Here is a 22,449-nt window from a genome sequence, read left to right as displayed (position 1 = left end):
CAAAAAGGACAATGTTTACCAGAGTTTTGAACTGTTTCACAAATTGCTGTCTCTGGGACACTGGAATAGGAATAGGCCTTCCAGCCTCTCCTGCCATTCAATGTAACCATAATTGGTCTGTACTTTTGACAATTTACCCTCTTTCGTTCGTTATTATCCTTGTCTAACAAAAACATATCTATTTCAGTTCCAAAATTTTCAAACACCTAGCTCTAATTTTAAGGTAAAAGCAAAATACTGCTGGAAATTTTAAATTAGCAGGAAAATGCTGGAATCTCTCAGCAGGTTTGACAGCATTTGTGAAAAGGGAAACAGAAGGATTTTCTCCAATATTGGCAGACTGATGTCAGGGAAAAGAGGTGTTGAGGCCTCAAATGACAATAGCTGCTTTTTCTACCATGTGGCTCGGAACTTGAAGGAAAAAGAGTTACAGTCGCAGATTCCACGACAGATCGCTGGCAGGTGGCCTTCAATTCTCCCACCTCACCATCAAATCAATGACTCAATGATCCAGACAACATTTTTACAGGTCACCCCAGCATATAGTTAGCAAACCAAGTAATAAGCTTCACCCAGGATGCGCCCCCTCCCCTTAGCATCAAGCTGGCACTGCCCTCTCCCTCGAGCGCTGCACTCACCTTCATGCTCCCCTGGGAGTCTTGTTTGCCAGATGCACGTCTTCCGAGACCAATTGTGCTTCATGCCATTCTGACATTATAATGTGGATGGATTTGTTGGCACAGGGTATGATACCAGCATATGGACCTGATATTTGTAGGTTAATTTATTGCAATGAGGCTCCAACATTGATCATCAGGAAACATGGTTTGTCACTAACAGGGGAAGGACAATCACTTTCTGCTTCTACTTCATCATGAAACACAAATTTAATCTTGTGATATTTCCTGCTCCTGTTGTTCAACCAGTCAATTCAAATGAGAGTAGAAAATCCTCGATAGAGTTAATGTTGAATTGGGTGTGACTTCTTCAGAGCAGATTCATTTTAAGGTTATGCCTCCATGCTGTGGACTCTCCACCAAAACCTATAGAGAGATACTCTCTATTTAGCCTATGAATTCCTTTAATAATCTTAAATACCTCAACCAGATCTTCCCTTAATTAATCAATCACACATACACTCGCAGTATAATACTATCTCTTGTGGCAGTGTCTGAGCCTCATATTCAGGTGTTTTATAGTATTTAGCAGTTAGGAGTTGTCCTAGGTTTTCATGAAGATTGCTTTTTAAGCACATTTTAATTCTCCCCTTCTTTTTAATCTTTTGGGGAAAAGTGGTAGAAGTCAATTAAACCAAGTTGAACATTCCTGTAGTCAGCAAGTCCTGGCATTGGACTTGAAGTGCAGATGCCGGCGATGGACTGGGGTAGACACAGTAAGAAGACTGACAACACCAGGTTTAAGTCCAATCGATTTATTTGATAGTAAACTCACAAGCTTTCAGGGTATGTCCCTTCGTCAGGTGAATAACTTGAAAGCTTGTGAGTTTACTGTCAAATAAATCGGTTGGACTTAAACCTGGTGTTGTCAGACTTCATATGGGCTTGAACCTGGAGAAATAGTCTACAATTGTAACAAGTGCAGGTTTAGGCATTAACAATACTGGGTTGAGGACAATGGCTGAAATAATTCCTCCGAGGCCAGTGTCCTTCACCAAATTTAGATATATTTACATCGCAAGCAACAATCAGACAGGTACTTCTTTGTACAGAGTACAAACCTGGAGTGCCAGTAACCCTGACACTCCACATTAAGTACACATGCAGGTCTCCCTAACTAGACAAGCCACGACTGCCTTAATCTGAGTGCTTGTATCCTAAGAAGCTCACATCATGGGCCTCGCTAAAGTCATAATGGTGGGGTTTAGGAACAGTACAGTAAATTAGTCCTGTACATAAATAATAGGCGAGAATGGGGAAATCCTGGGTTTTAAGCACTAGGTGGAACCCATGGGGCTTTTACAACATGGGGAAGTGTCCCAATTTTGGGCAACATTGCTACAATGCCCTGGGAGTCTGCAACTTTGGCTTGGAGCCAGGTAGAAGAAATTGAAAAATAGGTGCTGAAGTAATTTATCAATCAAGAAAGAACTTCAGTTTTTACAGAAGCTGGCAATAAATAAAAACCTGGCAACTCCAATAAATGTAAACTGTATATACACAACAAAGTAATCCCTAATAATTTATTCAGAAATATCTATTCAATTTTGATTCTACTTTAGTGGGCAGGATCTGTAGGGGAAGAAGAATGCAAATCATTGACGAATAATTTTCAAAATCATTAATTAGTGCTTCTATTAACAACTGCAGCTGCATCCAACATGATTAAAATAAGCAGTAGCCATGTATATTTAACCATTCCAAAAGCAAAACAGATGTTCAAACCATGCTTTTCTTCCTACTAGATTATAGAGCCACAGAAAAGTGACAGTGCAGAGAGAGGCCATTCAGCCCATCATGTCTGTGCTGGCCAGATGCAGATCCAGATACCTTTTAAATGGGTTGAGCATTTCAACGTCAACCACCAACTTAGGCAGTACACTCCATATGCCCGCCATCCCAAGTGACATAGTTTTTCCATGTCCCCTCTAAACCTTTTACCAATCACCTTAAATCTATGCCCCCGGTAAGAGATTCCTCATTTGGGGAAACAAGTCTTTCCTGCATATTCTCTTTGTGCGTTCCCCACCGTCCTGTCCCCCACCCACCCCCGCAACTTATAATTTAGTACATCTCAATTAGAGTATCACTTAGCTTCCTCTGTTCTAAGGACCACATCCCAAACCTATCCAAACTCTCCTCAGCTGCAATTTTCAGGCCTTGGCAACATTCTTGTAAATTATATCCTTCCTGTAATGCAATGGCCAGAACCATCCATCTGTGGCCTAACCAGTGTTTTAAAGGTCCATTATTACATCCCTGATTTTGTATCCAAAATCTCACCCAATAAAGACAAGCATTCAATATGCTTTCTTGACCACTTCAAGAACCTGCAGACTTGCATTCCACGGTCTCTCAATCCCTCAAACCACTGCCCCCCCCCACCCCCGACACCCGCCACCATAACTTTGTGTTTATTAAGCATTCCATTACTTTATTTGCCCTCCCTAAATGCATTACCTCACACTTCTCTGCCCACTCAACTAAACCATCATCAACCATCATAACCCATCTGGAGTCGATAGCCGTCCTCTTCACCATCAACTACACAGCCAACTTTTGTGTCATCTGCAAATTTGACAATCATGCCTCCCATCTTTAACTTATGGAAATAAGTTGATAGTTTTAAGTTTCTTAAATGTAGTTTACTCTCATGTTTTGAAAAAGAGAACAAATATAATTAAATGCAGAGCAAGGTACAGTTGGACATGTGTGCCTCTGTAAAGGTTGGTATTAAAAAATGAAGATAGTAGAGAACCGCAGAGAATTTTATAATGGATATATAATTGGTTGACTGACAAAAATCAGAAGGTACTGACACAGGGATTGGAGAAAGCGAAGGGTGGAATCCAACATGGTCTGTTTTTGGGACGATTTTTGTTTCATTTCTTTATAAATGATCTAAGGCTAAGTGTTTCACATAAAATGAAATGGCTGACTCTGAACAGATAAGGTACAGGAGTTTTTCAGTATACTTGACAACTGGATAGACAAATAGCAAATGGAATCTAACGCAGACCAGTGCAATGTGCTTCAAATGGGATAGAAAATCCAGGAAAAGGCTATTACTTCAATGAAAGGACAATATTAGCATGGAAAATGAAAGTGATCGGGCATTCTGATTGACAACTAACTAAAGCTCAATGATAGCAAGGAAAGCAAATTCAATATTACGGTGTATTGAAAAGGTCAATATTGAACTGAAATAAAAAGGCAAACCTGTCAGTTTATGAATCATTGATATGGCTGCACACAGAATGTTGTGTCTGAATTTGGTTACCACAGCACGGAAAGGATTTTGCAGGAATCTAAACAACTCAGAAGAGAGCAAACAGAATGACTTGAAATGGAAGGATTAAATTATTGAAGAATGTTCTCGCTGCAAAAATAGATGGTTGCAACAGGATGCGATCATTGTTTTCAGGATTCTAAAGGGACCAACTAACAGACAAAACAAGCTATTTCAACCTTGTCCAGAAGAGCAGAACCAAAGGGGACAATCTGCGCTTCAAAGGGTAACAATATTTCTGTCAGCACATGATCAATCAATGGAACAGGCTCCTTGGGGAGATGGTGAAGCAGTTAGCATTGATTCATTCAATCAGAAATTAAATGAATTTCTTTAAGAGAAAGAAAACACTTGGGGTACAGTACGAGTAATTTGAAATATGACATTCTGTAAATGCAGCATGTCTGAGAGGAACAGTTCGGCTTGAACTTATGGTTCCCAAGGTTCTCCACCACTGGGATTTTTCTCACATTTGGGTCTGTTACAGACTGATAGAGATTAATTGCTGTGATTAGTCAAAAACTCAATTATCCTGTCATGCAATTGCCAGAATGTTAGGGGGCAAATCTTGATCTTGCCGGTGTTCTTAGGTGCCATGAACCAAAATACATGAATTAAATTTTATGATGTATTTGTTTCAACGCTTTGCACTTTAACACAATGCTGCAAGGTGACTGGCTCAAAGAGAGAAATTCCTATCATCCTTCTGAAATAAAAATCAAAGGCTTCATAGTAGTTTTAATATGACCCTTCTAAAATATGATAAAATCATGTGAATTTATACATTACCTTAGCAGGTCTTTGTGTCACCATAAAGCATTTCATGAATAACAGATAATGTGAATAAAGCTGTTAAAATGTATTTTCTAATTGATTTTTGTACAGTTTGGAAAAAATCTTTTACAGGATAAAGGAAGACAGATTTGCACTGTACATTGAGAAATAAAATCATCCTGACGCAAGGTCAAAAATTCTGCGCACTCCACATATTCAAACTACAGTATCCAGGAAATGTTAGGCACAGAGGGAAATCTATGATTGAGTGCAAGCCCAGGCTTTTGGGATTGGCTAAGTTGTTGAAGGCTGAGACCTTGAAGCAAAAACTTCACAAAATGGTTAAAGAAATTAATTGCATGTAAATACAATGGTCATATTGTAAAAGTTCCTTCTTAGTGAAACCTTATTTCAAACATCCAGAATTTTAGTTACTGAGAAAATTAATGATGCTGAAGTGCATAATCCCATGACCTCATCCCACCTATTGTTCAGCAAGGCAAGATGGTACAATCAGGTGAGAGGCGAAAAATCAGAAACAGCCCAATTTCTCATCTCCTCTGAATATACCGGCTCTGGTTTACCAGCAAAATTAGTTTCACACCCTTTTTGGGCATGAAGCCAATTTTAATATCATTACTGAGTCTCAGACGCTATTGTCTGGGCTCATTTGAACTTATGGAATCATAGAAACACTACAGCAGAGAAAGAGGCCATTCGGCCCACTGAGTCTGTACTGACCACAATCCCACCCAGGCCCTACACCCATATCCCTACATATTTACCCACTAATCCCTTTAACCTACACATCTCAGGACATTAAGGGCAATTTTAGCATGACCAATCAGCCTAACCCACACATCTTTGGACTGTGGGGGGGAACCAGAGGAAACCCACACAGACTCAAGGAGAATGTGCAAACTCCACACAGACAGTGACCCAAGCCGGGAATCGAACCCGGGTCCCTGGAGCTGTGAAGCAGCAGTGCTAACCACTGTGCTACGGTGCCGCTCCCTGTGCAACTGTTCCACCCCGGTGTCTGCTCACCGGTCCAGCTTCTTACTAGTGAGAATCACAGCTGGTCTTCATCAAGGGATAATGGACATGATAGCCTCACCTGGGCTGGTGGGTGAGGGGAGAGGGGGTGCGATAGGTTGGTCAGGACAGAGCCAGGCAATGCCCACTGGACACCCTGGCACTGTGCACCAAGCACAACTACTGTGCCATGGGTGGTGCCAAACAGGTGGGGCCTGAGTGGGGAAGAACTTAAACGGGGGTGGAGCAGTGACAGCAGGGGGTTGGGGGAGAAAGGGGAGCTCTGCAGGGGAGGCAATCAGGGAGGGAGGGAGGAAATTCTGCAGGGGTGGCAATTGGGGAGGGAAGGAACCCTGAAGATGAGGCTGATTGGTGAATGGAAATGGGAGATTCTACAGGGGTGAAGAGGCAATGTTTGTGGGGTGTGGTGGAGGTGGCAGGAGATCTTCCAGTACACTAGGAGATCAGGGCAGCTGTGCAATGGTGCCCCAAGAGTTCAGCAGCAAGCTTCACTGGTGAACTCACGCTCTTCCCTGATGATAATTATCTCCTGGCATTTGTTTTGCACTAAGTGCCATAAGATTGCAACTTGCAGCTCGCCAAAAAAGCAGCGCGATTCTCTCCCATTTTCTCGCTCATTCGGCACTTAGAAAATTTTTTGTAAGATCACGCCCTAAGACAATTTTCACCAACTTGATTCATTCTCCTGTTCCTTTACTTATTTGTGGGCTCCCAAGTAATCATCCAGGATTTTATGGATTCAAGGTAATTGGTATTTGGTAGCCATTTCCTTTCTATTTCCTCACTTTAGATTTACACATTCCCTTACTGTTCAGTTCTTTAGTCCTTTTTAACATTGGTTAACATGACTGAAAGGTGTGATTTAAAAAATGTATGACAGAAAGAGAACAAGAACGTAACAGTGGAAGGGTGGACTATATCCAGGAATGTTAATACATTAACTATACAGAAATAATATGTTTTACAGATAATGAATTAATATAGGTAATTCTTTTAGAATCATAGAATCCCTACAGTGCAGAAGGAGGCCATTTAGTCTCTTGAGTCTCCACCGACCACAATTCCACTCAAGCCCTAGCCCATAATCCCATATATTTATCCCAGCTAGTCCCCATGACGCTAAGGGGCAATTTAGCATAGCCAATCCACCTAATCCAAAATTAGCACTGATATATTTGTTTAATGCTACACAGTAAATTATGATCCAAACAGTTTATCTGCCCATCCTCCTCCTTACATTATGACAGTGCATGAAGGGGTGTCTGAAAGCACTGCCTCATTTTGTCAGAATTGTACTAGTTCTAACAGGTTCTAAGTCTGAGAACAGGCATAATCTTTGCTGTGAGCCTACATTGAGGGTTAACATCCACAAGGCAATCAACAATACAAATAGAAGTGGCTGCTTTGCCAACAGTGCCAAACATCAGAAGAGGAAAAATATGTTTCCTTCTCAAGTTTCATCTTTAGACTGAGCAGCCAGTAAAATTCAAGTTTCTGTTGCCTCCAAGGGCTAAGCATTCCTATTGCACTGTTACATGTGGAGACTTTAAATTATTTAAATGAGCCCCCCATTCTGGAATTTGGATCAGAATCACAGCAAAAGCCTTACTAAATATTTAGTATTCTGCCCTATCCAGTTCTGGCAACACAATTGGTATTCTCAATTGTTTTGACATATTATGTAAACTAAATATTTAATATGTTGCTGATTAGTGATTGAACAAGTCAAACTGTGTTTCTATTTATTAGAATAGTTATAGAAATGCAAATAATAATTTAAGCACAAATCCTTTAATTATCTGCATATTTGTGTGGAAACTAAATCAGCAGGTTTTATTTCTGTTCATTCCTCACTTGAACCATGGTAGTTAATTTTAACTTGGATGTCAGCCAAGGCTCAGTTGGTGACACTTGTCCAAAACATAAAGTTTAGTGTTCAGGTCCTACTTCACGACTTGAGTACAGAAATTAAGACTGGCACTCCAATGCATTACTGAAGGGGTGCTGCACTATCAGAGATGCCATCTTTTGAATTAAACATCAAACAAAGTTCCGTTTGCCCTTTCAGATGAACATAAAAGATCCCAAGATACTCTTTCAAAAGAGAACAGAGGAGTTATCCCCTGGGTGTTCCAGCCTATACTTATCTCTCAATCGAAGATCTGACCAATATCACATTATTGTCTATGGGAGCTTGCTATGCACAAACTGGTTGGTGTGTTTTGGAAACTGCATTTGTGACCTACACTTCAGAACTACTTCACTGACCAAAAAGCTCATTCAGAGACATCTGGTCTCAAGTCACTAGTTAAATGCAAACTTTTTTTTGATTAAAAACTCAGGTTACTAGAGTATGAGAGTCTGGCACACAAGAGTTAATGTGGGACTCAGCAGAGTATCAAACACACATGATACAAGAGAACACACAACCAAAACCCAGAGGGCAATGTGGTGCTGGATTGAGCTGTGTGTAGAAACAAGAATGGAAACGGCTCTTAGTTTGGACCTTTACTGTTCCTATGTATATAGTTTCTGATAGTTAATAAATATTTCCTGTTAAACTACCCAAGATTACTAAAACCTTAATAAGACCTACCCAACTATGCCCAGCATCTTATAACAGTTACTTGGAAAGCAGGCAAGTGGTGAGTAATCATTCTGGAAAGTTAAGGTAATATGTAAGCTGATACTGGTTCAGAGGATGACCCAGGGGTCCAGGAATGTGGGTCACAACAACTGTGCATGGCAAGATTTTAAAATCTGTATTCAGGACCAGAAAGAATGCTGGTATCTATCGGTTTTAGTAATAAAGAAAAATTAACATTTGCATTATCTGAATGAAATTTTTCCAGGCAGATGATCTGAGATGCCAGGTCTTCATTATGAGGCCATGTTACTGGCACTCAGCATTGAATTTTCCAGTTGGAACTAATAAAAACATTGCTTTCTTTTTTAATGACCTACTGGGGAAAAATGGCATTGATGGTAGGTATAATCGCTAAAATCCTGATTTGATTATTAAGGGTCTGCTTATTAAAATGACCGTAGAAAGTCTTTCAGAATAATTTCAAATAATGCAGCCTATCTTCCAGCTCTGAAATTAATGAAACATTCTTCATTACTTACAATTTAAATAAATGACATAAATGTTTTAAGTTTGGATAAGATTAGTAATTAATTTTCCAAAATACCAATTATTTTCATTCATTGCCAACTTTTCATTAAAGCAACAATTCAGGAAAAGTTTTATAAACCAGAAGTGCCAAACATAAATTCATTCAAATTCTAATGTTAGTAAACACACATGTTCTGTCTTTGAAAACTTCTACATAAATAGTTGCTATGAATTCTTGCTTACAATGTGTCCACACCTGCCCTGAAACATGTCTATGCAATATTTTTCTGTGATGCCTATAGATGGCACTGTAGTAATTTTGTCACATATTGGGTGTTGCAAAAAAAATTCCAACTACTTGCCGTGTGAACTTGCATTTTGTAAAGATGGAATTTGTTGCTTAGCTGTGAGCTTGTTATAATAATGTTTAAGACAAAGATTTGGAGAGAATTTTTCAAATACATATTGATATTTGGAAACTTTGCTTTTCTTGTGTTGCATTACTGCCAGCATTTTTGTGAGGCAATAAAAAATTTCATTCAAAATTAAGATACTGTTGCTGTGCAAAAGAAAAATCACTTTGCTGCTTTCATAATAGACCCAACTCCCAAGTTGACCTACTACCTATAGAACTTTGATTCCATCCTCCTCTTACCAGCACAATAGGGCCCCATCAATCTTGTTCATAATCTAAACATTTAAAAAATTAATCTTTATCCTGTTGCTCCCAAATCATGCTGTAAACAAAGCAATCTAACATAAGAACATAACATAAGAACATAACATAAGAACATAACATAAGAAATAGGAGCAGGAGTAGGCCATCTAGCCCTTCGAGCCTGCCCCGCCATTCAATAAGATCATGGCTGATCTGTCGTGGCTCAGTTCTACATTCCCGCTCTCTCCCCATAACCCTTAATCCCCTCTCTTATCAAAAACCCATCAACCCGCGTCTTAAAAATATTTAGCGAGGTAGCCTCCACCACTTCAACGGGCAGAGAATTCCAGAGATTCACCAACATTTGAGTGAAGAAGTTCTTCCTCAACTCCGTTCTAAACCACCCCCACTTTATCTTGAGGCTGTGCCCCCTAGTCCTACTGTCCTTTCTGAGCGGGAAGAGTCTCTCCACCTCTATCCTATCCATCCCATTCATCATCTTATATGTCTCAATGAGATCTCCCCTCATTCTTCTAAACTCTAACGAGTACAAGCCTAGTTTATTCAGCCTCTCCTCATAGCTCAACCCCCTCAACTCCGGCATCAGCCTAGTAAACTTCCTCTGCACTCCCTCCAAGGCCAAAATATCCTTGCGTAAGTACGGCACCCAAAACTGCACACAGTACTCCAGCTGCGGCCTCACCAATGCCCTATATAGCCACAGCAAGACCTCCCTACTTTTATATTCAATCCCCCTCGCTATGAAGGCCAGCATCCCATTCGCCTTCCTGACCACCTGCTGCACCTGCAAGCTGGGTTTTTGCGACTCATGCACAAGGACCCCGAGGTCCCTCTGCACCGTCGCCTGCTGCAGTTTTTCGCCACGTATCTATTCTTTCACTAACTGAACAAAGGCCAGTTTGCTAATGATTTAAAACAGTATCAAATATATCAAAAAAACTATCTGAAAATCTTTACAATGATTTTAAGAAATCCAATAGCTGAAAACTTATAAAAAAAAAGCTTGTTAAACGTCAACACAATTTCATTGAAAAATTTCATGGGAAGCCACAGCAGACCAAGGTCCAAACATGAAATGGGGACATGGGTTTACTCAAAGAGGAGGTATAAGAACCAAGGCTTAACCAGTGGTAGTGAAATAGGGTCATCTGTTTCCAGCACCCAAGAAAGGATGGTTCAAGGACAGTAAAGGGAACAAGAAAGTGGCAACAAAACCAGACAAGTATGAGGAATTAGTTGTTCACTGAGCAGAAGGAACTCTTTGGTTGCAAACAATAAAACAAAACTTGCTCCAACAAATAAATCAAAGAAAAAGGTTTAATTAAGAAACTTCATTACTCCAACGCTTAGGCCAAACCGAATTTAGATAAATCTGAGGTGATGCATTCTGGTACATCAAACCAGGGCAGTACTTACTCAATTAATGGCAGGGCGTTGGGGAGAGTTATAGAACAAAGAGATCTAGGGGCACAGGCTCATAGCTTCTTGAAAGTGGACTCACAAGTGGATAGAGTGATGAATAAGGATTCAGCATGTTTGGTTTCATTGGTCAGAACATTGAATATAGGAGTTGGGAAGTTGTTGAAGTTGTACAAAACATTAGTAAGGCCATACTGGGAATATTGTGGTCACCCTATTACAGAAAGATATTATTAAACTACTAAGAGCGCAGAAAAGACTTACTAGGATGCTCCCGGGACTTAATGGTTTGAATTAAAAAGAGAGGTTGAATGGACTGGGACTTTTTCCCTGGAGTGTAAGAGGCTTAGAGATCATCTTATAGTCTAAAACTAGAGGGCATGGTTTAAGATGAGAGGGGAGAAATATAAAAGAGTCCAGGGTGACAATTTTTTCACAGAAGGTAGGGACTGTCTTGAACTAGTTGCCAGAGGTAGTAGTAGAAGCGGGTACAATTTTGTATTTTAAAAAGCATTTAAAAAGTTATATGGGTAAGATAGGTATAGAGGGATATGGGCCAAAAGTGAGCAATTGGGACTAACCTTGTGATTAAAAAAGGATGGCATGGACAAGTTGGGCTGAAGGGCCTGTTTCCATGCTGTAAACCTCTTTGGCACCTTGGGCTATCCACACTCCCCACAATTTCCAAATGCTTCTTATTTATACTGAGTCAGGTGGTCAGCTGCCCACCACATCATTTTGTCATTGGTTACATAGTCTACAGAATCAGCTGACCCTCACAGCATGTTACTATTGTCACGTTATAACAGATCTAACGTTATCATTGGTTATCTTCTCATATTGTGAATGCCCTCAATCTGGTAGAAGCAAGCAAGAACCCATTAAGTTTGTTTTTTAAAAGTCAAGTTTAAAACAGCTAAACTCACTTGAATGCTTCAAATGAGTTCCCCCAATGCAATTAAAGCATAAGACAGACATTGAAGGTTTCAAAGGATAAGTAGGGAGCATCACCACTACAACAAAAATCAAGTACTGCAGGATTCAAGTGATACCTAATATCAATAGACCAAGAATAGAATGTGACAGGAAAATATGATGGCCATTGTGACAGAAATTGTAACAGAAAAAAGGATAAAAACATAACAGATGTTAATGGAAATTCTAAAGAGAAAGGATGCACAGACAAGATTACAAATACATACACATATATATGATACATGATATATAGTTACAGAATAGCTTCTTCAGTCCATCAAATCTGCACCAACAAAAGTTATACTAAATCAACATTAATTCCACTTTTCAGCACTTGGCCCACAGCTTGAATAGCCTTGAATCTTATGACATTTCAAGTGTTCATCCAGTTACCTTTGAAAGGTTGTGAGGCTTCTTAGCTTTACTACCCTTCTAGGCAGTGCATTCCAGACTCCCACCACTCTATGTGAAAAGGTTTTTCCTCAAATCACCTCTAAAACTCCTGTTCCTCACCATAAAATTATGCCGCCTTGTACTGACCATTCGACTAAGGGGAACAGTTGCTTCCTAGCCACCCTGTCCATATCTCTCAATTTTATCCACTTCAACCAGGTCTCCGAGCTGTCTCTGCTCCAAAGAAAACAACCCCAGCCTATCCAGCCTCTCTCCATAGTTCAAATGCTCCATCCCAGGCAACATCCTGTTGAATCTCCTCTGCACCTTCTCAAGTGGAATCACAACCTTCCTATAATGAGGCAACCAGAACTGCAGCTGTGGCTTGACCAAGACTTTAGAGAGTTCTAATATAACCTCCCTGTTCTTAAATTCTGTGCAAATGTCTCTTAACTAACCTATTAGCCTGTCTTGCCACTTTTAACGATCTATCGATGAACATCCCTAGATCCTCCTCGTCCTCTGAGCTTCCCAGTGTCCTGCCATTCATGTTTTTTCCCTTGTCTTGTTATCTTACATTTTTCAGGGTTGAGTTCCACGTGCCACCAATCTGTCCATCTGACCAACCTGTCCACATCTTCTTCACTATTAACCACCCAATCAATCTTCATGCCATCAACAAACTTGCTTATCATCACCCTCCTTCCTCCCACATTCTCATCCATATGGTAAACATACATCGTGAATAACAAAGGACTTATCACTGATCCCTGTGGTAAGCCATTGGACACCTACCTCCAGTCACACAGAGTCTTCCACCACCACCTTTTGTCCCTTACCATAAAGCTAGTTTGGAACTATCTTGCCAAATTACTCTGGATTCCATATGACTTTACCTACTTTATCAGTCTCCCAAGTGGGACCTTGTCAACACACTACCATCATCTACACACCTGATCACCTCCTCAAAAAATTCAATCAGATTTGAGAGGTATGGCTTCTCCCTGACAAAGCCATCCTGATCAAACCTCGCTTCTCCAAGTGGAGACTAATTTTCTCCTTTAGAATTTTTTCAATAGTTTTCCTTCCACTGATATAAGACTCACTTGTCTGTAATTCCCTGGTTTATCTCTACCACCCTTCTTGAAAAGTGAAACCATTTTAGCTTTCTTCCAATTGTCTGGGACCTCTCCTGTGGCTAAGAGGAATTAAAAAATTGGGTTAGAACACTTGTAATTTCCTCCCTTCCCTCCCACAGCAGCCTGGGAAACAACTCTTCTGCACCTGGGGACTTGTCCACTTTTAAGCCCTCCAATACCTCCTTACTCCTTATATCAAGCTTTTCAAGAACCTCACAGCCTCTCTCCCTGAATTCTGTACCTACATCTACCTTCTTTTATGTGAAGAGATTTGAAGTACTCATTTAACATACGATCAATGTTCTCTGGCTCCATGCACAGATTGCGTCACTTGGTCCCTAACGGCTCTTTTTCTTTCCCTGGTTATCCTCTTCCCCTTAATATACTTATAAAATATCTTGGGATTCTCCCTAATCTTGCACGTCAGTGCTTTTTCATGTCCTTTCTTTGCTCCTAATTTCTTTCTTAAATTCCTTCCTGCACTTTCTATGCTCCACTAAGGCCTTTGCTGATTTATTCCCTTTCTATCTGCTGAACGCCCCACTTCTTTCTTCTTATTTAGTCCTAAATATTCCTAGACATCCAGGGTTGCCAGGGCTTATTGCCCCTACATTTTGCCCTGAAGGAAATATGCTGAGCCGATAATCTCTCTACTTCCATTTTGCACCACCCCCCCACCCCCACTGCTCTGCTGAAGATCTTCCCACAATAAGCTGTTCCCAGTCTACCACGATCCTGGCTTTTTTTAAATATATGCCTTTCCCCAATCCAAAACCTTTTTTTTTTGCAGACTGTCTTTCTTTACTATAAAAGACTTAAATCATACTGTGTTGTGGTTGCTACCACCTTGAACACCTACCTCACTTCATTCCCCAGAATTAGATCCAGCACTGCACCCTCCCTTGTTGACCTTCTACATATTAAAATCAAAAGTTCTCCAGAATACATATCAAGAAATCTGCCCCCTCCAAACCCTTTATACAATGACCATCCCCATTAATGTTGGGGAAGTTGAAATCTCCTAATACAAATACCCTATTTTACACAGCTCGGTGAATTGTCTACATATCTGCTTCTCTATTGCTAGCCGACTGTTCAGGGTCTATGATACACAGCCAGCAATGTGATTACTCCCTTTTTATTACTAAGCTCTATCCACAAAGGCTCATTTGAAGACCCTTCCAAGACATTGCCCCTCCTTATTGCAGTAACTCACTCCTTAGTTAATAATGCAACATCACCCTCCCTTGAAGATTTTATACTTCAGAATGTTGAATTGCCAGTTCTGCTCCTCCGTCAACTAGGTCTCTGTGATGGCAACAATGTTACAATTCCACTTGTCAATCCAAGCCCTTAACTCATCAGGCTTACCTATAATATTCCTAGCATTGAAGTAGAGGTCTACAGTCCCATGGAACCAAAGAAAAGTCAGGAATAAAATGGAAGGTTTCAGCCTTCATTGGGAATTCCCTGTATTTGTGATAAGGGGCCCTTACAAAATAGTCCTGTCAGGATGGAAGAGGCAAAATGGCAAGATGCCATACCTCACATTTTCTCATAATTTAAAGATGTACCATAAAAGGTCATTAAGCTGAGTTTTTTGGCCTCCAGTAGAGAGGTGAATGAATCCAGGCCACAAAAGCTATCTACATCCCTGAAGATCAGACAATTAAATAAATATACTATCACCCTTAAACTGGAACTGATTGCAGTCTTGGGGGAGGTGGGTTGAAATATGCAACCAAGATGCACCCAAGATAATGAAATAATGAAAATGACTTCTAGTGACATGCTTCCCTTCCAGAACCCCACAAACTCCGACAGGATCAGTGTTGGAGGGCACTGCTGGAATCTCAGCTTTCAGTTTAAAGAGTAGTGAATGGGACATTATTTTATAGTAGATACATCTGTGAAGCTGCCGTGCTTAGCTGCTTTATTTAAGACAGTGTTGCTTTTGCAAAGATTAAAATACAAATCTAAAAGGTTCATACTGCTGTGATGCAAGTCAATATTCACATTCTGTGCAAAATACTGAGTAAAATTCTGGTCACTGAATCATGGAAGAATATTATTGGTCTTGAGAGGATAGAGAGACAACCAGCAAGCATAGGCGACTGGTGATGTTTTTGACAGGTTTCACAAAAGCCAGACATGCGTAATGAAATCAGCATGTTTCCATAATAATAAGCCTTTCATGCATGTGCAAAGCATTGTACCTTTTATCCATGGCAAACTTTTGTTATGAGAAGTAAACAGTCAGAAAAAGCTGAGGGCAACCATGAAATAGATGCAAGAAGATAAATCCAATGATCACTGTGGTGAAGTCAACAACTTTTCTCAAAGTTGTTCTTCTTAATACTTACATTATAAACCTGCATTCCTCCCTTTGAATCTCACAGCCCTGCTTTCACTTCCCCATTTCACCAGCTCCAGCTGCTGATTATAAGGAACCTGCCAGGTAAAGTCTCACCATCATGATGCATTACACAACCACACTGCTCAGCTCCATCATGCTCACCTGAGACTGGAGGCTCAGGCAGCAGCAATGCTGACTGCCAGGTCAAATGAACGCAAAATATTCTAGACAAGGCAGTGCCTCTCAGCTGAGGATGTGCTCTTGCAACAAGAATGGGTCTAGGTGTCAATATACGAATTATGAGGCTAGATAGCTGGGCATGTTTTCTTTGAATATTAGGTATATGAATAGATATTTCCCAAATTACAAAAGGAATTACTGCACTTAAAGTTTAAATGTCAGAGAACAGAATTTTAATAAGTCAGAAGAAGGGAATTAAAGGTTTTTCACTAGGAAATAGTGATTTAGTAATGTTATCAAGGACTGCTACTGAACACCATCAACAGGGTTGAGTCAACTGAATGTGTAGTTAGAGTAAGGATTAATGGATATTGTGAAAAAGCCATAGGTGGATTTGATCAGTGATAAAGATGTGGAGATCATTTTCAACATTCCCTTACTGGTGTCAGAGGCACAAGAGATTGTCAACCCATTATATAACCCATCTAATCTTCATTCCATTGATTATGCCATTAGATTTCTATCCATGCAACAGAGGAGAAATCTACACCATGTGGTCTTGTTTGGATCTAATTACATTTTTCTGTTCTTAAAAAATGTTTCTCATGTAATAATGCATTTATATAAAACTGTGCATTTCCTTAAATGTTAATAATGGACTTGCAGAATAAAAATCAATGGTAACATTGAAAAATTACAAGAATAGGAGAAATTGCATCTTCTGTTGTAATACTCAGTTCTTTTTTTCAAATTACATGATTTTCTAATTCCAGCACTTTTTAAAAAAAATCAATTTTTAACCAGTTCTGATGACAGAACATATGCTGTCTGATCTGAGTTGTTCAGTATTTTCTAGTTTTTAATTCAATTTTCCAGCAGCTGTGATATTTTGCATTTTATTTTCACAATGCTTTCATCTTTGGTATATAGCTTGATATTTAACATATATAACAAACAATTATAATAGACTCGATTAGTTTTAAATCACTTAACTGAAATCACTTTATCTTTCAGGATAAATGCAGCTCTGTAGTGTTCTGTTGTCTTGGGGGAGGGAGGGGGGAGACTTCTTTGGCCAAGAAAAAGTCTATAATGGTATGTTCTGTTTGATAGATCAATATATCTAACCACAGAACTAGGTCAGCTACCTCGATAGATAAAACGTAAAATGTAATGTGCACATCTAATTTATCTTTCTGTCGGTGCGGGCGGTCTCGGATCATGTTGCATACGACTAAGTTGGTTTGGGGCTTGATCGGTGTGTGTGGGTCATTAAGTGCACCGATGTAAGTAACAGGTACGTTGTACCTGCAACTAACTGGGTGGTCGCGATTTTGCTTACACCTGCGTTCTAAAAAAATACTGCAGTTTCAATTTTTTTTCCCACCAATGTCCTTCAAAAATAAGTGTTCTTTAGCCAGAGGCTGGTGCTCATCTTCATCTCGCATATTCCCCCGTTTCTAATATTTTCTGATTTCCACTGACTCATTACTAACCTGCAAAAAAAAGGCATTATACGCACCCTTATGAAAATGCCGTAAAAGACAGCTGAACAGATTGTTAAGAATGTAGCTTAATTTCCCCGAACGCCCTCTTGCCACCGCACCCCAGCGAAAAACACGAAGGCAGCAATTCTGTTACTTCCCCATCCGGATACATTCACCCTAATTTGATGCATTTAATAAGTTTGCTTGGAATGTCGAGAGAAAACTGACGGCAGACCGTCTGAAGAGGAGAAACAAGCAAATCGATTCAGATCAACAAAGACGTTAAAGGTTCGAGTGGTAGCACTGGGGCGACTATAAAAGGTGTTATTGGTCTGACCAGCCGGGTAGAACCCAATTTTTCCAGCTCTTTTTTGAGCACTTCGCGGTGCCTGTTCAATTGGAGCTGGATGGTGCTCCTAACACATACACGCGTGTCCAGAAAGCCTTTCTTTAACATATCAGATTCCGGGGCTACCAACTGGGCAGAGATAGACAACTGTCTGCAGTCACAGAGCAGTGCAATTAGACAAAAATACCAGTTCCTGATGTCGACACATGGCAAAATGAGTTGCCACTGGGTTTATCCCTGTGCAAGACAAAAGTTGAATGAAGAAACGTCAGGATCGCAGCATAAATCAGGGTGACATTTCATTCTAAATCTCCGGGAGTTTGAAGACAAAATAAAAGTCAGGTGACGGGATCAGTTAGCGCAGCAGATACTCAAGAGTTCAGGAGCTTTGGGTTCACTCACAGCGGCGCGCACACAGACTCAGAGCCCCTCTCTCACACACTTCTGCAAAAAAGCAACAACGCTCCCTCAACACTCAACAGCACTGAAAACTGGTACATACGTCTCGGAATTTATTCCAGTGCCCGGGCTCCTTGTCATACTGGGAGATAGTAGTCAGCCATTGTTTATCATCCAGAAAATTGCCGCTGTCCGACGTCGCCCGTTGTCTGCCTTCTATTTGCAGGAAGGCTACAGCAACAACACACATGAAGACCTTTATCATCTGTAAAAATAAGAGGAGGGCAGGGTGTGAGGGGGGGAAACACTATAAGTGAAAACATCGGGATAAAAAGCGAGGTGTGAGAACAGATTAATATAACTGATAGTGTAAGAATTGTCAGTGAGTGTGGGATACCATTGCCCTTGCTTTTCGCTGCAGCTATCAGCAATGTGCAGCCTCCAGCTCCTCTCCCTCCGCACGCGACTGGCTCGAGCGCCGGCACTTGGGGCAGGCAGCGAGAGTGCGCGCGAAAAGGCGCAGCGGCAGCGCGCGTTCCGAAGGCGAGGCGCGAGCCCAAGCGGCCCGGCGCGTTCCGAAGGCGCGAGCCCGAGCGGCCCGGCGCGCGCTCCCAGGCCGATGCTGGTGCGCGCGGGGGCAGCGGTCACCGGGCTTCGGGAGGCTGATTTGCCTATTGACACTTTACTGTGGCGCACACTCGCACGAATGTATTCAATAGACCCTGCCTGCGTTGAGGGCAACTGAGAGCACTGTCCAGCCACTTTTGGTGACCAGATTTAAATATGTTATTCCTGCCACACCCCTTGCATTTCTGACCCCCCTCTCCGCATAAAAGTCTATCCCTGCCCCCCCTCCCCCAATAAAAGTCATTGCATTTCTATTCCTCTTCGCATAAATGTCATTGCGTTTCTATCTCCGTCACCCTCCCATAAAAGTCATTGTATTTCTATCCCCCCCCCACAAAAGATATTGCAGTTCTATCCCCCCTTCCACAATAAAGTCATTGCGTTTCTATCCAGTACCCCATCCCACCCTAGGTTCTGATAAAATAACATCTGAACCTAAACTGTTAACTTTCCTTCTCTTTCTCCACAGATGTTGCCTGACCAGTTGAGTATTGCCAGCATTGCATCTGGAAAAAAAATCCCATTTCCAGCACCCGCACAGTATTTTGCTTGTGTGAAATGGCGAGGACTTTGCTCACAAGTGAGTTAACTGTTCCCCTATCAATTTTCTGCAATGTGTAATGTATTCGTTTTTTTAAACGTCTACCACCTTACTGAATTATTTTTAAAATGTGCCTTCGTAAGTGATGGGAGTCGAATTAGCTAGATGGTCGCTTGAACGGAGGTGAAGTTCATTTGACCCCAAAATATTCCTTATCCCCCACTCAAGCAGCAGTAATGTGTGAAATTGTGATGCACAACATAACATTATGATTCAATTGGCCACTTCGTGGAGTTGTCTTGCTGCTTTGAACGCTACTCAGGAAGCTAATATATCAAATTATATAATACGAGAGACGTATTGGAGGCCAGACATGTCTAGCACCATACATCGATATTGTTCTACTTTCTCCTCTTATGTATGATCACACGAGGTCATGTTTGCTGTAATGCCACTTTGACAGTTTTCAATGCGAGCTCTCTCATTCTCATTGCCCCCCCCAAAAAAAAACTTGACAAATCGTCTTTTGTTGAAAATGTGAACGGTCAATACAAATGCGCGGCCATCGATCCCTATCGGAAAGAAAAGTGTGCCCCAACATCCCGATTAGGATGCGTCAGAATGTCAAATCTATCTATTATCATATTCGAAAGCGTTCTTGCCGATGTTAATTGACCTGCAATGCATTCCCAGCACTCTTTCATACTTGTCCTAAATAATAACCATTAACATTTTACTGTAGGATTTAATTGTCATTGCTAGTGCTGGAATTGCTATTATTGTAATTACGCCATGAATGATTTGCTAAATAAAACATTTAGTTCAATTAATTTGCAAGAGTAGAGTTCCAGCGCTACCCCCGCCCCCCAAGCTCACCATTCCGCAAGCTCATTCAAAACGCAGCTGCACTTTTCCGACCACCTGCAGCGTGTGACCCCTTTTCCAGACCCAAATGTAACACGGTCACACACACACACACCAACGTCTCACTTCAGCTAGCCCGGAATCCGGGGCTTGACAAGACCAGCAACATGAAGGAATTAAACAAAAACAAGGTTCAAGTTTCCAAGTATAAAAACATACTGATTCAAGTATCTTAATATTTAATTCATATTGCTTCCATTCATACATTTAAAACAGTTTTGCCAACTTTAAATGACGACTGCAGTATGTTATTCAATCTGGAAAACGCACGTGCTGAGACATTGACGGATCTGTTGTCATATTAGAAGTACATCGAAGCCGCTTTTAAAAGCAGCAATGGGCAATTCGGTGCAAGTAGTGTTCCTCGTTCATGTCTCATCTCAACCCTAGGGTATGGCTTACCGCTCTCCGATAATCCTTATACCTGTGGATGGATAAACAGTTAGCTCCAGATCCATAATAAACGTGAAGACTATAAAAGAGCCAAGGAGGTGGCTAAAATCTCTCCTGGCGTTTCTAACACAAGCCGATAACAGTTACAACAACCCTGCCTTAACACCACAAAACCATTACAAGCAGGGAGTTCAGTGAAGATAATTAATAATTCAACAGTCTCGTCCCAGAAAGGGATTTAACGTGACCTTAGGCATTGTGATTGTACGAAGGCAATAATGTTAATCTCCAGATCGCAAACTAATTGTGCTTTCTCAAGTTTCAGAGTTAACAACGTTACAAATATACACCTTTTTTTTTAAATGTATGATGCCAACACATTTACAACTTGCAAAGTGTTGTGTTAGTGAAAATATTTAGAGCACTTGTATCGGTCACAAGACCTATTAGCCCGACTGTTTGCATTGAAGATTCTTGGCAAAATCGATCATCAATTTACTGGCAGCCTCCCAGATGTTAAATCGGAGTCAAAAGCGGCTCGGCGCCGCCTTCCACCACTCGTATGTTAAACAGCAAGTCACCCGAAACTGTCAAACGTTGACCAGTTACAAGAGTTTAACAACCACTCTCAATTCATTTTTGTACATATACTTGGTGCCTACAAGAGTAATCCAGCAATTGGAACAGTTTATCGCCATTCAAAAGGAACAGCATTATGTAATTGCTAATTTTCTTTGAATTGCTGATTAACAACTATGTCACTCTTTTGACAGACCAAGTAACTGAAGGGCCAGATTATTTTAAAGGTACTCTTTCAGGAGCAGCCTACCCGGTTTCTCATACGCTTTGCTCAGAAATTCAGAGTAAAGGTACATGAGCGCCTCCTTGCGGTTTGTCTTAGTTACCAACATTGCACTGCGTTTCCAGCTTCAGCTCGTTTTCTCTTAAATTGAATATTCTCGTTTAAATCATGTCTTATTAACTATTTGAAAACTGAACGTAGGAAACTTTATTGGTTCAACCGCGAGAGATTTTGTTCAAAAATTAGGGATAAGAATTTCGAATACGCTATATGACAGGCTGTGTGTGTCAGAGTCCACCCGTTTGTCGGGTTTAGGACATATTATCCTAAAAACCTTTTCCTGATGGTGTCGCTATCAAGGATCTTGATCCTTTAAAAAAAACGTTGGTAATTAACAGTCGTTTGTCACATATCTGGGTCGTATTAAACTTTATACAAAGATTCAGGCACTCCTTAAATGATGGACCTGTCATCCAGGAGTCAGATTGGTAAACCTTCACTGCACTCCCACTATAACAATGACTTACATTCTCAGATAAGGACAGCAAAACTGCACACAGTATTCCAGGTATGACCTCCCTGTATAACGGGAGTAAACATCCCTACTCCTATATACAAATCCTCTCCCTATGAAGGCCACTATACCATTTGCCTTCTTTATTGCCTGCATACTTACTTTCAGTAAATGATGTATGAAAACACCAAGGTCTCGCTGAGTATCTATCTTTCTCTAATGGCAGATGTTGCACCTCCTACAATTGCATGGGAAGTGTCATTAGCGATGGGTGAGATGTTGGGTGTGATGGAGGAGTGAAACAAGGTGTCCCGGAGGGAACGGTATCTGCAGAATGCTGACAGCAGGAGTGAGGGGGAAG

At 40.8% G+C, this 22,449-nt stretch overlaps 1 protein-coding gene across 2 annotated transcripts in view; it reads right to left on the bottom strand.

Moving 5' to 3' along the window:
• The window catches only part of LOC145344818 (testican-3-like), a 522,820-nt gene extending 503,880 nt beyond the window's left edge, over positions 1 to 18,940 (bottom strand). The window contains exons 1-2 of one of the 2 annotated variants that reach the window (XM_080192030.1): positions 18,685 to 18,940; positions 18,391 to 18,552 (exon numbers count right to left, since the gene is read on the bottom strand). In XM_080192030.1, the coding sequence (XP_080048156.1) occupies positions 18,391 to 18,552; positions 18,685 to 18,687 (165 nt within the window). In that variant the 5' untranslated portion in view covers positions 18,688 to 18,940. The remainder of the gene's footprint in view (positions 1 to 18,390; positions 18,553 to 18,684) is intronic. The other variant, XM_080192021.1, reaches the window with a different exon arrangement.
• Between the last annotated feature and the right edge of the window lie 3,509 nt (positions 18,941 to 22,449).

This window comes from Carcharhinus amblyrhynchos, chromosome 1 (genome assembly GCF_965287045.1).
Source record: "Carcharhinus amblyrhynchos chromosome 1, sCarAmb.v2.hapA, whole genome shotgun sequence".
Taxonomy (NCBI): domain Eukaryota; kingdom Metazoa; phylum Chordata; class Chondrichthyes; order Carcharhiniformes; family Carcharhinidae; genus Carcharhinus; species Carcharhinus amblyrhynchos.
The sequence above is the reverse complement of the archived record's forward strand: the minus strand, read 5'-3'. Positions and strand labels throughout refer to the sequence as shown.